At 39.8% G+C, this 16,824-nt stretch overlaps 1 protein-coding gene across 1 annotated transcript; it reads right to left on the bottom strand.

Moving 5' to 3' along the window:
• Window positions 1-466: 466 nt before the first annotated feature.
• On the bottom strand, window positions 467-1,549 carry LOC137000050 (uncharacterized protein PF3D7_1120000-like). The gene has a single exon (XM_067355650.1). The coding sequence runs from the start codon at window positions 1,547-1,549 to the stop codon at window positions 467-469; it is 1,083 nt and encodes a 360-aa protein (XP_067211751.1).
• Between the last annotated feature and the right edge of the window lie 15,275 nt (window positions 1,550-16,824).

Below are 16,824 nucleotides of genomic sequence, written 5' to 3'. Positions count from 1 at the left end.
CTCACTCCCCCCTCTTTCTCCTCTACCCATTCTTCCAACCCCTGCAACGTCCTTTCTATTCCATCCCCCGCGTATACCCCTATTATCCTCCACCTCTCCCTACCTACTTTCACTCTCCCTACTACCATCCCATCCTTTTCTATCTCTATTTTTGACCCCTTCTCCCACAATTCCTTTCTGATTCCCATCACCATTCCCCCCATCCCCCTCCCTTTTTTGCATCTCTTCTTCGCTAACTGTACCCCCCACTTAAATCCTTTTGGCAGCTTTTCTTTTATTCTGCTCCATCCCTTCTCATCCAACCACGTCTCTGAGAGAATCATCACGTCCCACTCCTCTATGCTCCTCCAAAAATCCATGTCCTTCCTTCTCATCCCCGCAACATTCCAGAACGCCACCTTCCACCCTTTCCACCCTTTTTTTACTTCCTTCTGCCCTTCCCTTTCTTTTTTCCCTCCCCCCTCTCCTACCTCCTCTCCTTCTTCTTCCCTCCTCCTCCGTCTTCCCCCTGTCCCCCCTGTCTTATGTTTCCCTTCCCATCTCTCAGCACTTCCTCCTCCTCGTCCCACCTCCACCATTGTTCATCAATCCTAACCTTGCCGTATCCTATCCACACCTTTCTCCCTTCCCTTTCCTCCTTCCGTGCTACTTCCTCCAGCCTCCATCTCATCCTTCTTTCCCCCCATGTCCAGTCTTCCAATATCCTTTCTCTCCTGCCCTTCAACATTCCTTTCTTCGCCCACACTTCCCTTCTCTGCTCCTCGTTCCCCAACTTAACCAAAAGCATTTCCCTTCCTTTTCCGCCCTCTCCTCCTAATCCCTTAATTTCTTTGATCTCTACCTTTGCCCCCACGGCTCTAAATATCTCCTCCACCGCCTCTTTCTTCTTCCCCTCCTTCACCTCTACCCCTTTAATCAATATATTTTTCCTCCTCTCCTCTCTCTCCTTCATCTCTATCCTTCTTTCTACTTTCTTTAGTCTGTCCTTTGTTTCCCCCTCGCTCTCTCTCCCCTCTCTCCTTCCCTCTTCTCCCTTTTCCGCCTTCCTCCCCTCTATTCTTTCCACTTTTTCCTCCAGTCCTTCTATACTTTTTTTCATGACCTCCCTTTCCTCTTTCCACCTCCTCTCTCTCTCTCTAAATTCTCTTCTCATTTCCTCCATTTCCTCCCTTACCATCCTTCCATTGTCTTTAATCCCTTCTTTCACCTCCTCCTTCATCGCCCTTAATTCTTCCCTCCATCCCTTTACCCCTCTCATTTCCTCCATTACCTCCTCCATTTCCTTTTTCCACTTCCTGATCAACTCCTCTAGACCCTCTGCCCCTCCTTCCCTCTGTCCCTCTGTCTCTCCCCCTCCTTCTCCCTCCATTTTCCCTGGCGATCTCTGCGTTTTCCTACTCTTCCTAAATCCCTCATCCTCCTCCTCCTTCCTTCTCTCCCCTGATTTTTCTCTCTTCCTCTTAAACATTTCCTCAACATTCCCCAGGCTCATGCATCTTTCCCTTGCCTTCCTCTTTTCTATCCCGCCAGATCGCGCCTTACCATCCATCCCTGCCCACTCTCACCACCTCTTCCTCTCTTTACACGCCGTAGTCTATGCCAGCCCACCTGCCCACCTGTCACTCTATACTCTGGGCCCTTTTTCCCTTCTATCCTGCCCTTCCCTATGCCCACCTCATTCACACGCTCTCACTCACACCTCCACTCTCTCCTCCACACACTCCTACCTTTCCTCTCCTTCCACACACTCTCTCCTTTCCGTCACTCACTCACGCTCAATCACCACGTGCCTCTCGCTACTGCGCCGGAAACGGAAGTCCTCTATATATATATATAAATTAATTGATTAATTAGTTATTTTGTATTTACTACATAAGGATAAAAATATGAAAAGTATATGACATTTTTCTTTAGTGATATGTATATAGTATTATATGTATATTTTTCATTTATTATTTTATCATATTTAGTTTGTATTTATTTGACACCTTGTATACGCCTATGTTTTCTCGGACATTATATTGCAGCCTTGCGACGAAATTTCAGTTGAGGAAACAAGCGCAAGCATCGTTTGTTTACAAACTTCCGATGACACACGTACACAGACCACACGTCAGTGTAGTGAGTTACCACTACAAACAAATGCGTACACACGGACTAGAGTCTCTATATATAGAGTCTGGCCACTCGATTAGTTTTGGAAAAACATGGCGACAGTATACATGTGAACGTTGCTTGTGTTAAGACGTTTATAAGTGCTGTTTATAAAATAAATATAAGTTTTATTGCTTTGCTACAAATAATAAAGTAAGTAAAATTATTCTGTGTGGTTTCTAAATTATAATAAAAATTATGGTCAAAAAATTGTGATGTCATAAAAAAGTGTTATTCGTAATAAAAATTTTAATTTTAACCTCATATTGTTCGTAATAGTATTTGAAAAAAACAATTTTATAAAATAGTACAATAAAGCATGAATTTTCAGATTTCAAAATGCCGTCTTGTTGTGTTCCACAATGCAAAAATTATTATGAAAAAGGATTTTCGCTTTATTTGCTTTCTGCAGATCCCAGTAGAAAAGCATATAATACAAGTTTTAAATATGCAAAATTTGTGCACTTAAAATGTTATCGAAATAATACTTTATTTTTTGTAACTACAGATGTTTTTAAATATTTTATCACCATGGAATTTATTATTCGGCAATATTTGCCTCATTTAATTAATATTAAATTTAATTTAATTAGTGTTCTTATGGAAAAGATGAAAAATGTTTCTTGTGCAAGTCTTAAAAATTGTCATCATTAAGTTTAAAAATTATAAAACAATTTATTGCATATAGAATAAAAATTTCATGTACAAAAGGCTGACTAGTAAAACCAATATATAATAGTAAAACTATGGCTATGCAGTCTATAATTAAGTAATGTTACAAAATGTTTATAGAATAAGTGTTTTATTTATGTGTTAATGTAAATTTTATTTTATTACTATGTTATTGTGGCATAGAATATATAAGTATTATTATTTTGAGTATTAATAGTAATTAGATTTTGTTTTTCAATTAAAAAATTTCTGAAAAAAGGAGTAATATTAATTGTTATTAATGTTCTCATTTTACTCCTTTTCAAATTATTATGCTTCCCACAATAATTTCTATTGGTTCCGCCATGTTTTTCCAAACCTTGTTTTGACCAATAAAGAAGAACACGCACGTGGCCAGACTCTATTATATAGGGACTCTAACACGGACCTACGCGGCGTAGGCTACGCCGATAATGTCGTTTCATTTTTAGTACCATCGAAATGATGGCGCTTTCGCGTCGGAGTTCGGCTGCCACTCCAACATCCCCTTAATACATAAATATAAAAAAGTATAACGTTTAATTTTGTAAAATTTAAAATAATTTACTAAAGAAATTGTACATAAAACAAATTTTAATATATTATATAAACTTAAATTTTTAGTATTGTAACGGTGCAGCCCACAAGCTGCATCGTTACGGCTACGGACCGTCCATCGTCCGTAGCCCACCAAGGGCGCATCGAGCGCCGATAAAACTTCATCAAAAACAACGGCGGTCAAGCGCCGAACGGACCCCCACATCCGACCGTTCCGAAATTCCGTTAGTGGGGGCCCGCCGCCGAAACCGCCGATGCTTGCCGATCCGAAGTCAGTCGGCCGCCAGCCGGGTATAAAAGAGGCCCGGCTGTACGTCTTTCTACCAGATCCTGTTCGCTGCTAGACAGCGAACATCTCTCTACGAGCGTTCTCGTGGTCCGCCGAGCGTACTCGGCTTCTATGCTTTTTTCCAGCACACGAGCGTTCTTGTGTACCGCCAAGCGTTCTCGGTATTCTCGCCTCAGCATACGAGTGTTCTCGTATACCCGCCGAGCGTACTCGGCTCTTCTAGGCACCGATCTTCGTGCAGCGGGCATTCCCGTGTACCTAGCCGGATTGCCGCTCTGAGTCCGCCTTCGTACAAGCGTTCTCGTACACCCGCCGAGCGTACTCGGCTTCCTGATCCAAATATCGCGTTTCCTCGCCGGGACTTCGAATTATAATTCTTCCGGCAGATAAAACCGCGTCGACCAATCCGCGCCGCCGAGCAGTCCGTATCGATCCATTATTGAACGGACCCGCGTCACCGTTACGAACGCACTCACTGACAAGCGCTCCGTCGAGCCAACTGTTACGACTCGATCACACGCGCTTGCGCCGATCGTTCCGCCGATCGCACTAAGACGCCTCACGTCAAAACCGATCATACTTCGCCGTTACTTTTTTTATTTATTTCGCCGTACCTTTATATTCTTCTCGCATCGCAATTATACATCGCAGTTATACAAATTTCACCAAGTACATTTATCACAATCATACATCGCATTTATACAAACTATACCGAGTACATTGATCGCAATCATACATCGCATGTACACACAGTCATCAGACTCATTATTTTAATAAAACACATTTCTTATTTATTACAACAATCACGTGCATTCTCTTTTGACGTACCATCAACCGAACGAACCCGGATTCCGGCGAGCTATACCGCGTCCGAGAAAGCTCACACGGTTTCAGTATGTAAAAAATTATTTTTTTATATATATTTTATATCCACAAAGTAAATTCCATCGAGATAAATTTTATAATATATGGTATAAGATTGTAAGAAATATATATTAAATTACATTAGGTTCTTCTAGTTTGAAAAAAGTATATTATCCCCAAATTTTCCAATTTTTTTTCAAAATTAATTTCTTCAAGAACGAAGTTCTGGATAAAAACAATTGTGTTTTCAATTATTTTTATAGAATTATTACCTTTTTGGTTGTACTATTATTTCTTTGTACTATTTCATTATTTGTTTGTTCTACAATAATTTATATATATTAATTATGTTGTGAATTTTTTAGATGATGATAATGAAATAGAGATTTGTGCTGACTTATATAAAGAAGGAGATGTCGATGCAGGTGAGTTAACATCAGCTAATTTTGTAATAATTTTTCAAACATTGGCCGATAACATATTTAGAAAGTTTATTTCAAAATAGTTCTGTTAAATAATTTATTATATACAAAATTTTTTTTAATACCATTTGCTTTCAGCTTTAACTATATACAGGGGGTAGACAAAAAAATGGAAACACTTGTGACAAATACAATTTTCTTGTTTAGAACTGGGAATATAATATATTTTTAAAAACCACTAATAATACGTTAAAGTTAAAACTTAAAGTTTCAAATTTAAAAAATTTTTTTTCTGTGATAATTTTTTGGCGAATATTAACATTATTTTTTTAAAAATGCAGGTTTAGTTTCAAAGTTGTGTGACACGATTGCAAAAAATCGTAGGAATATTAAAAAAAACGCGCGTTTTGTAGGAAAAATATTGTAGTTTATGATACTTGTTAAATTATTCGAGAAAAAAAGTTTTTTTATGTAACTGCAGAGTGTTGAAAATAGACAAAAAAATAGAAATACCTAGGAAAAATATACTTTTCTATATTAATATGGAGTTACTCTTTGCCTGCAATGCAGCCTGTATCTTTCTTAGAATTTATTCAATAAAGAAAATATATTAATAAAGAAAACTATATCTTTTATCAGTGTTTTTATATTGTTGTCTATTTTCTGCACTTTCGAGTGCAATTCTGCAGCTCAATAAAAATTTTTTTTAAGTAAAAGTTTAACACAAATACCATAACAACATATTACAAAACGCTTTTTTTATAAATTTTCTGTTTTTTGGCTGAATACACGACTTTAAAACTAAACCTGATATTAAGATTTTTTAAAAATAATCTTGATATCTCGGTAAAAAATTAAAAAAACACTTTATAGCTTAAAGGTTCAAATTAAACCGGGCCAAATAAGAGCCAAACGCGGATGATAGTGCGTTGAGCTTCGTAGAAAATTAATTTTTGTATGAAACTGAATGCTGTGCACAAGACACAAATTTTCTTGATACGTCAAGTTTTTAAAACAATTTCACTTCGATAACTTTTTATCTAGTCTACAAGTTTTTAAGAGGGTACGGAGGATCTATTAAAATATTGTATTTCGGATTTTATTTGCCTCGGTTAAATTTATATATACAGGGTGTCCCGCGTAAGGTGTACCACCGGGAACTGGGAGGTAGATGGGATTGAAATAAATATAAAAGTCCTTTACCGTTTTACGATATTCGCAATAATAAACGAGATATTAATTTTTACAATTGGACTAATGAGAGCGCGTCGAGAGAAGCGCTCGAGCCGCTCGAGGTCTAGCCCGGCCTAGTCTATCATACATTGGCTGCGGGCGGCGCGTTGGAAAGGCAAGAGGGGAAACGCGCCGTGGCTCGGCGCTCAGCTCACGTCTCGCCGCACCGCGCCTAACGTCACGCGTCTATGCCGCTACGCACAATCGCGATTACAATATGTATGTTGTATAATAATGACTTATTTAGGGAAGAAAATAATAAAAATCGCGAATTTGCGATAAAGTTATAAAGAAAAAAATTATTGTGGATACTATTAATTAAGTTATTTTGTATTTATGCGTTAATTTTTTACATTAACACGATTCTGTTACTTTTACTTTATTATGATATTTATTTGTTGTGTACATTTGGTATGAATTTTTTCACAGTGCAAGGAAACGCTATCGTTTCCACACCACCTTGAGGTAGATAGTTTGGCGCGTTTTTTTTTAAAGTGGTTTCCCCAGTAGGCCTAATCCACTCTTCTCACACTTCTAATTAAGTGTATGTTCAAAGTGCCTTCCTTGCATTTGCAAACATACTTCTACTCTCCGAGAAATTTGCCGTGTTGCACGGTGCGCCATATCTGGAGTGATGGTTTGAAAGGCCGCTATGATTTCATCACGTACCTTATTTTCAGTACCATCACGTTTATGCTCGACTAAAGCTTTGATATAGCCCCAAACGAAATAATCGAGCACGTTTAAATCTGGCGATCGTGCCGGCCAAACGATCGGACCACCCCGACCGATCCATCTATCCGAAAAACGATCATTTAAAATTTCTCGTACTCTACGAGAATAATGTGCGGGAGCTCCATCGTGCTGAAAAATCAGCGTTTCCCGCTCTCGAAGAGGAATGTCCTCCAAAAGAATGGGCAATTCATTTTCCAGAAATTCTGCATATCTTTGTCCATTGAGATGTGCCGGTAAAAAATACGGCCCGATCTGAAAATTTGCCACAGAAACGTTATGGAAACAATGCAATAGAAAAAAATGTCTTTATTTGCAAGAATATTTACCACTCTGTTTGCAAATATTCCTGCCCACACATTTATGGACCACCGATATTGGAAGGTGCACTGACGAACAGCTTGCGGATTCTCCTCTTCCCAAAACAAGAAATTGTGAGAATTGAATACACCATTCGGCGAAAAAGTTGCTTCGTCCGTCCATAAAATGTGATCGGGAAATGAAACATTTCGCCGACATTGTGCAAGGAATCCTGCGCAAGTTTTATTCATGATTATTATACAGTTAAAAGCGCTATAAATATCAAATAAAAATTAGAATAAAATCATAAAAATACCTTCACAGAAATAGATGCGCTGTATTTCATCTCGTGGAAAAAGTTGCTGCACACGTTGAAAATGGAAAGGATGCAATCCATTTTCTTGCAAAACACGATGCACTGTGGTTCGTGGTATACCAAGTGCGCGACTTACACGGCGTATAGTATTTTGGGGATTTTCCTCGAACGCACGCAGAATTTGTTCGTCGTTGTTGACGTGACGACGCAATACCCTGTCACGGTTTTCATGCATAACAACTCCTGTTTCTATTGCGCGTAGGAAACATCTCGTTATTGTGTGCCTGCTTGCATGCCGACGATTCGGAAATCGCTCCGCGTACAGACGCTCCGCGACACGAGCATTTCCTCTGGCCATACCGTAAAAATAAATCATGTAAGTATACTCTTCCGTTGTAAAATTCATTATAAGCGCACTCTAATAATACATTACTAAGAACAGATACGTGCAACAAATGTAAATACGAGAAAAAAACAATTGAAAATATATTTTCAATTATTTTTTTCTTGTGGTCATATATTGTTTTTTTCTCGTATTCACATTTGTTGCACGTATCTGTTCTTAGTAATGTATTATTAGAGTGCGCTTATAATGAATTTTACAACGGAAGAGTATACTTACATGATTTATTTTTACGGTATGGCCAGAGGAAATGCTCGTGTCGCGGAGCGTCTGTACGCGGAGCGATTTCCGAATCGTCGGCATGCAAGCAGGCACACAATAACGAGATGTTTCCTACGCGCAATAAAAACAGGAGTTGTTATGCATGAAAACCGTGACAGGGTATTGCGTCGTCACGTCAACAACGACGAACAAATTCTGCGTGCGTTCGAGGAAAATCCCCAAAATACTATACGCCGTGTAAGTCGCGCACTTGGTATACCACGAACCACAGTGCATCGTGTTTTGCAAGAAAATGGATTGCATCCTTTCCATTTTCAACGTGTGCAGCAACTTTTTCCACGAGATGAAATACAGCGCATCTATTTCTGTGAAGGTATTTTTATGATTTTATTCTAATTTTTATTTGATATTTATAGCGCTTTTAACTGTATAATAATCATGAATAAAACTTGCGCAGGATTCCTTGCACAATGTCGGCGAAATGTTTCATTTCCCGATCACATTTTATGGACGGACGAAGCAACTTTTTCGCCGAATGGTGTATTCAATTCTCACAATTTCTTGTTTTGGGAAGAGGAGAATCCGCAAGCTGTTCGTCAGTGCACCTTCCAATATCGGTGGTCCATAAATGTGTGGGCAGGAATATTTGCAAACAGAGTGGTAAATATTCTTGCAAATAAAGACATTTTTTTCTATTGCATTGTTTCCATAACGTTTCTGTGGCAAATTTTCAGATCGGGCCGTATTTTTTACCGGCACATCTCAATGGACAAAGATATGCAGAATTTCTGGAAAATGAATTGCCCATTCTTTTGGAGGACATTCCTCTTCGAGAGCGGGAAACGCTGATTTTTCAGCACGATGGAGCTCCCGCACATTATTCTCGTAGAGTACGAGAAATTTTAAATGATCGTTTTTCGGATAGATGGATCGGTCGGGGTGGTCCGATCGTTTGGCCGGCACGATCGCCAGATTTAAACGTGCTCGATTATTTCGTTTGGGGCTATATCAAAGCTTTAGTCGAGCATAAACGTGATGGTACTGAAAATGAGGTACGTGATGAAATCATAGCGGCCTTTCAAACCATCACTCCAGATATGGCGCACCGTGCAACACGGCAAATTTCTCGGAGAGTAGAAGTATGTTTGCAAATGCAAGGAAGGCACTTTGAACATACACTTAATTAGAAGTGTGAGAAGAGTGGATTAGGCCTACTGGGGAAACCACTTTAAAAAAAAACGCGCCAAGCTATCTACCTCAAGGTGGTGTGGAAACGATAGCGTTTCCTTGCACTGTGAAAAAATTCATACCAAATGTACACAACAAATAAATATCATAATAAAGTAAAAGTAACAGAATCGTGTTAATGTAAAAAATTAACGCATAAATACAAAATAACTTAATTACAGTATCCACAATTGTAATTTTTTTCTTTATCGTATCGTACTTTATCGCAAATTCGCGATCTTTTATTATTTTCTTCCCTAAATAAGTTATTTGTCATTATTATACAACATACATATTGTAATCGCGATTGTGCGTAGCGGCATAGACGCGTGACGTTAGGCGCGGTGCGGCGAGACGTGAGCTGAGCGCCGAGCCACGGCGCGTTTCCCCTCTTGCCTTTCCAACGCGCCGCCCGCAGCCAATGTATGATAGACTAGGCCGGGCTAGACCTCGAGCGGCTCGAGCGCTTCTCTCGACGCGCTCTCATTAGTCCAATTGTAAAAATTAATATCTCGTTTATTATTGCGAATATCGTAAAACGGTAAAGGACTTTTATATTTATTTCAATCCCATCTACCTCCCAGTTCCCGGTGGTACACCTTACGCGGGACACCCTGTATATATATATATATATATATGTCTCACTATAGATCTCCTCGCCGCTAGCTTTAAACGACCGAATGACTTGAAATACTTAACCAACGAGTGAAGGCGAGTAAGATAGGAATATTTTTATGAAATAATTAAAAATAATAATTTATTGGTATATGATATATATATTTTATAAAGCATGAGGTAGAATAAGGAAATTAATATATATTATTAATCAGAATTATATACCTTTTTATTCTTAATTAAGATACACTGTCGATGCTTCTGAATTATTAGTATAAATACAAATTTCTCGCATACAATAAATAATTATTGTATACACTTGCGGCTATATACTTGTAATGTTGCGCCTTGTTATATGCGATGAAATTCCGTTAAAATAAGTTAAATATTAACATTATATAAACAATAATTAATTTTAAACGCGGAATACAGAATTCTTCCGAGATCAAACTTATACACCGTTGTAGATCTGAAAACGAGCAATGTTAATATCCGAACAAAACAATGTTAATCTGTAAGCGAGGAAATGCGATATGAATTTCGTTTCGGAACATAAAATAGATCGACGAATACATCGACAAGCACTAATGCGATGATTCACCAACACCTGCAAGATCAAGCATCCGAGATGAGACGAAGGAAATTTCCACTCTGAGCTGAAGGTCTAACGATGTTCTACGAAATCACGTATATGGCTCAACACAGAGACGAGTCAACTGATACAACTCGCCAACAAAGAAAAATCATCGCCGATCACGTATCGAACTGCGAAGAACAAAGAAAAACCTTGACACGCGCCACATCATCTTTAGCCCCGCCTATTTCGCCTATAAAAAGGGCACCGGACAGCTCTAAAGCGCAGTCCGCCAAAAAAAAATTGGAGAAGAAGCAGTGTCATCGCATTGGGTAAGTCAAGAAGCCATATCTGCCAAATAAGAACATAGAATTTTCGCGAGCAAGGCGAAATAAGAACTTAGAAAAATTCTCGAGTGCAAACAAGAACATAAAATTTTCGCGAGTAATGCAAAATAAGAACAAAGGAGCCATATTCAACGAGCTACGCGAACTAAGAACTTAAAAAATCTCGAGCAGCACAATTTAAGAACTTAGAATTTTCGCAAGCAATGCGAAATAAGAACATAGAAAAATTCTGGAACTACCAAATAAAAACTTAGAAAATTTCGCGAGCAATGCGAAATAAAAACGGTCTGAGAACTTAGAAAAACGCAAGCAGTCCGCCATAAAAAAATTGGAGAAGAGGCAGTGCGCAAATTAAATTCAAGAAAAAAGACATCAAGCAGTACATCACGGAAATTCAAGAATACAACGCAACTCAAGAAAAACACGTCAGAGTGGAAACTTCTTCTTTCAAACCAACGGATCATCATCGAAGGAAAGCAACGAGTCAACCAACGACCGATCAACGGGAACATCGCACTCCAAAAAAGCGAGCGAATGCAACGGAATCAAAGCGAAAATCTGTAAGTCCGAAATTTATTATTGTAAATCAGAACATTAACGAATAAATGCAAATTAATTGAAACATAAGAATCAAAAGTGAACATAACCCGATCGTACAATTATTACAAAAATTCTATATCACGAAACCGAGTGACGAATCTATCTAACTCCAATCTTACATTACGCACACACATACGCGCTTACACAGATTGACATATCTTCGACACATCTTTTCTTTTACATCGTAATACGCTTAATTCTTTTTATTTCAATCACTACGCATGATAAGAAAAATTCTTACAATCACAGCGAGTAAAATCAACGCCACGGAACTCAGTACCAAGTAAGTCAAAATATATATATTTGTCTGTTTAACCGAGTGTTTCACCCCTTATCTTTTTGACATATTAACACATTAATAAATGACAAAGACTATTGACACAACTAGACGCAACCTCAAGAAACGGAAAATTTCTAAATTACGAAAATCTAAACTCCGCGTAGCAAAGAGACACCGGAAATCGAGTCAGCTCTCACAGAAACAATTAATAGCTTTGTAACGATGCAGCATGCATCGTCACGGCTACGGACCGAACATCGTCCGTAGCCAAAAAGGGCGCATCGAGCGCCGATAAATTATCTTGTAAACACCGACGGTCAATCGCCGGACGGTCCCCCACACCCGACCGTTCCGAAAACTTACCAGGTGGGGGTCCGCCGATCAGTGATGCAATCTTTCCCACAGCGGTCTCGGCTCAACTGCCTCACACAATCTTACAGAAGCGCTACGTCACGTATCCGTGTGAGCTCGGCTGTTCAACCAATGGAAGAGAGCGAACGTCTCTCTTCCACCGAGCCGACACACAGACGATAAATGCATGCTACTTGCATGTTAAAAGCAAGCGTTTCTGATTCAGAAAAGAAATTCTGAGGCGAGTGGCTGAAATATTAGAGATCACCTGTTCGAGACCTGCTTCGTGCAACTTTCTTTTCTTTTTTCCGCATTTGTTTCTAACATAGTAAATTATTAGATATTTTTTTTTGCCCAAAAAAATAATATTTTCTATTTATTATTAACATTCGCATATGTTAAATTAACAATTTTAGAAATAATACAGATTTGCTATTGTTAATAGAAAAATGAAAAATTATTTTACAATGTTGCAACAAAGTGCTAATTTAACATATGCGAATATTTTTAATAAAGATAAAATAATTTCTTTTAGCCAAAAACATTATCTAATAATTTACTTAAAATAAATATCGAAAAAGGAAAAAAGTTACAAAATCACAGTTTTCAAATACGAGATTTTTAATATTCTTGCCATTTGCCTTACTCGTTTAGCCATGCTTGCTATTTTACATTTATCAACATGAAAGATTACACACCTGCAAAGCTTTTAATTATTTATTTTAAACTACTGCATATTAGCAAGAGTCACTGCAGTAACTACATATACATGTACTGTGGAGATTAGTGGAGGAACACAGTAACATATTAAAAATGCAGTCAAATAGATGTAAGATTAGTAATTTTATTAGTACTATTAATAAGTAGTGGTCTTCCGCACCACCTTTGAGGTTCCACTTATAGCGCGTTCGATTTTTTTTTAAGTGGTTCGTTGCCTGGAGCCCTATTGTACCACTTTTTTACACCTGTTATTTACAGGTTAAAATAATTTACAGTAGTTGACACTGTATTTTTGTATCTATATTATACTCACTGTGCTTGTACTTTTGCGCGTTGCGCGTATATTGGCGAGTTGGGAAAATTACTTACTTTATAATTTTCTATAAATACAAAATATATTTTGTATTTATTATGCCTCTAATAGAATCTGCAGGATCCTCGCTAGGAACCCGGATGCGACTCTGGAAGCCATCGCACTCCCTGATGGGACGGTGGTGACTGGAGAGCAATGTCTGGAGCATCTACTGGAAGTGAGCTTTCCGGGCTTCCATAGGGAGCAGGGAGAGCTATTTGCATATAAGGAGCCGGGCTCACTCAGAAGAGCCCGACAAGCGGACTGGCGAATGGCGGCCAAGATTGTCATGCCCGAGAAGGTCAAGTGGGCAATTAACACCTTTAAGCCCTACAAGTCAGCGGGACCGGATGGTATCTTTCCGGCTCTTCTACAAGAGGGACTGGAACAGATCGTGGGCCCACTGACCCGAACCTTAAGGGCTTGTATCGCGATGGGCTACACACCCAGCGCATGGAAACTGGCCAGGGTAGTTTTCATTCTGAAGGCGGGAAGAACGAGCTACACCAAGGCAAAGGATTTCAGGCCAATTAGCCTAACATCGTTTCTCCTTAAGACATTGGAGAAGCTGGTGGACGCGTATCTGAGGGAGACAACTCTGTGGAGTCACCCTCTCCACAAGAATCAGCACGCGTATCGTTCGGGCTATTCCACCGAGACTGCTCTACATCAGACGGTAGCGTTTATTGAGGAACAGCTGGAAAGGAAGGGCTACGCGGTGGGTGCTTTCTTGGACATAGAGGGCGCCTTTAACAACACACCGCACGAGGTAGTGTGTGAGGAAGCCGCCAGAAGGGGTGTCCCGATAAAGCTCGTTGAGTGGATCCGGGGCATGCTAGGGAGGCGTGTGATGACTTCGCTGGGAACTGCGAAAGTCTGTGGGTGGGTGGGAAGAGGCTGCCCGCAGGGCGGAGTACTTTCCCCACTTTTATGGTGCCTGGTAGCAAACGGTTTATTAAGGGCACTGGACAATAGAGGCTTCACTGCACAAGGCTACGCGGACGACGTGGCAATACTTGTGCGAGACCCGTTCCTAGAGACGCTTCTAGAGCTCATGCAGGGGGCACTGGAAGTTGTAGAAGAGTGGTGTCAGAGGACAGGTTTAGCGGTGAATCCACTGAAAACCGGTCTTACTGTCTTTACTCGCAAATACAAAGTGGGCACCATTGTGGGACCGACTCTTGGAGGAGTAAGGTTAGTTCCGACCGAATCGGTGAAATATTTGGGAGTTATCCTGGATAAGAAACTGCTTTGGGAGGAGCACCTTCGTAATCGGTGCAAAAGCTTGTACCGGTATTTTTGGACGTGTAGAAGGACCTTTGGCCAGACTTGGGGCTTGAAACCGAGTATGATACACTGGATCTACACAGCCATACTTTGCCCCAGACTCACATACGCAGCCGTAGTATGGTGGACTAGGGTGCAAAAGAAAACAGCCAAAGTTGCGCTGGAGCATGTCAGGGCTCTGATTTTGAGAGGGGCCCTGGGTGCTATGGTTACGACACCAGTGGCGGCGATGGGCGTAATGTTCGGCATCGAACCATTTCATCAGGTGGTGGTGGCTGCTGCAGCAATGGCGGCATACCGTCTGAGATGCGAACTAAAATGGAAGAAGGGAGCCCGGCATACGAGGCTGCCGGAAGACGTTCTGCTGGATCCGATATTCGAGATGCGACAGGACAGAATACCTATTATTCGGGCTTCTGATAGGCGCTTCAAAGTGCATATACCGAGGCCGGAGGAGTGGGAAAAGGAAGGTGGAAACTTAGGGGCTCGAGTGCGTGGAGGAAATGTCTGGTATACGGACGGCTCCAAGACGAACACGGGCTCCGGGGCCGGCTTCTTTGGCAGTCGAGAGGGATAGAAGGAGAGCATTTCTCTCGACAGTTATGCCACGGTATTCCAAGCGGAGATTGTGGCTATCCTAAGCTGTGCTCAGACCGTACGGAGTAGGGTAGAAGCGGGAGAGCACATCAGAATTTGTACGGACAGCCAGGCAGCCATCAAGGCGCTGGGGGCTCCGACAATAACGTCGCGGTTGGTTCGGGAGTGCAGGTGCGTTCTGAACGAACTGGCGAGAGAGAGAGAAGTTACCGTTACCTGGGTGCCGGGTCACTCGGGCATCCAGGGTGGTAATGAATGTGCGGACCAGCTGGCAAAAGCGGGTTCAGAATTAACGATGGTAGGACCGGGGCCGGCCCTGGGAATCCCCTTTTGTTTAGGAAAGGGGAGGATCAAAGAATGGCTCCGCAGAGAACATCTAAGACACTGTAGAGTGGAATCTGAGTCCAAATGCAGACAGGCTAAAGCTCTGATGAGAGATACTCCTAATAGGGAACTGACTTGGAGCATAAGGGCTCTGAGTAGGAAAGATGCCAGGACAGCGGTACACATACTGACGGGTCATGGCACCTTAAACTACCACATGTACAAGCTTGGGCGTAGCGATACATCCAAGTGCAGGGCATGTGGAGACGACGAGAAAACAAGCCTTCATGTGCTCATCGACTGTCCTGCACAGGCAGGGTTGAGACACAAGATGCTGGGCTCAGCACTACTTGGGCCCGAGCAGATCAGGAAACTGCCGGTGAGGGATCTGATTCTCTTTTGGAGAAAAACAGGTCTCTCATAAGTAAGTTTATGAGGGGAGGCACAATGGACAATGTCTGGGTGCCGCGAGCGGTGCTTTGAAAGAGGAACGCCCCCCCGTTACAATATTATTATTATTATTATTATTATGCTTCTAATGCTATTAAGAGTAATGAGAAATACAAGGTGTCCCATTTTAAACGATCCACTCAAATATCTCAGAAACACCGAGGTAAATAAAAAAAATTTTTCAAATAAAAGTTGTAGAGTTTGGAGAGGGAAAAAATATAGGGATATTAGTTTGACCTTGGATGGAGGCGCTTCTGAGATTTAAAGGTCATCATTATTTTTTCAAATGGAAGGACATTAATTTTTTTATATAAATTGATTTCTTATAATATTTGTCGTAAAAAGTTATAAGACTAGGATGGCCAAAAATTGAATGGTTTACAAGATATTTTATATTTTAATTTGACATAATTTTACATTAACTATGAAATATCTCGTTAAATATTTATTTTTTAATTATCTTACTTCAACACTTTTATGCATAAAATAATGAGAGGAATCAATTGGTGTAAAAAAATACATAGTTGACTTTAAAAAAAAAGTATATATATTTAAGAAGAAAGTATATTATATCATATCTGCTAAATATAGCTTAAATATAGCTCTGCTAGATTTTTTCTTCAAGACAACTGTGTTTTTTTATACCAATTGATTCCTCTCATTATTTTGTGCATAAAAGTGTTGAAGTAAAATAATTGAAAAATGAATATTTAACGAGATATTTTATAGTTTATGTAAAATTATGTCAAATTAAAGTATAAAATATCTTGTAAACCATTAAATTTTTGGCCATCCTAGTCTTATAGCTTTTTACGACAAATATTACGAGAAATCGATTTATATAAAAAAAATTAGTGTCTTTCCATTTGAAAAAATAAAGATGACCTTTAAATATTAGAAATGCTTCCATCCAAGAT

This window comes from Linepithema humile, chromosome 5 (genome assembly GCF_040581485.1).
Source record: "Linepithema humile isolate Giens D197 chromosome 5, Lhum_UNIL_v1.0, whole genome shotgun sequence".
NCBI classification, from domain to species: Eukaryota; Metazoa; Arthropoda; class Insecta; order Hymenoptera; family Formicidae; genus Linepithema; species Linepithema humile.
The sequence above is the reverse complement of the archived record's forward strand: the minus strand, read 5'-3'. Positions and strand labels throughout refer to the sequence as shown.

What these genes read in the sequence shown, in the direction of transcription:
- LOC137000050 (XM_067355650.1), bottom strand. Translation starts at nt 1,549, where the DNA reads ATGGATGGTAAGGCGCGATCTGGCGGGATAGAAAAGAGGAAGGCAAGG.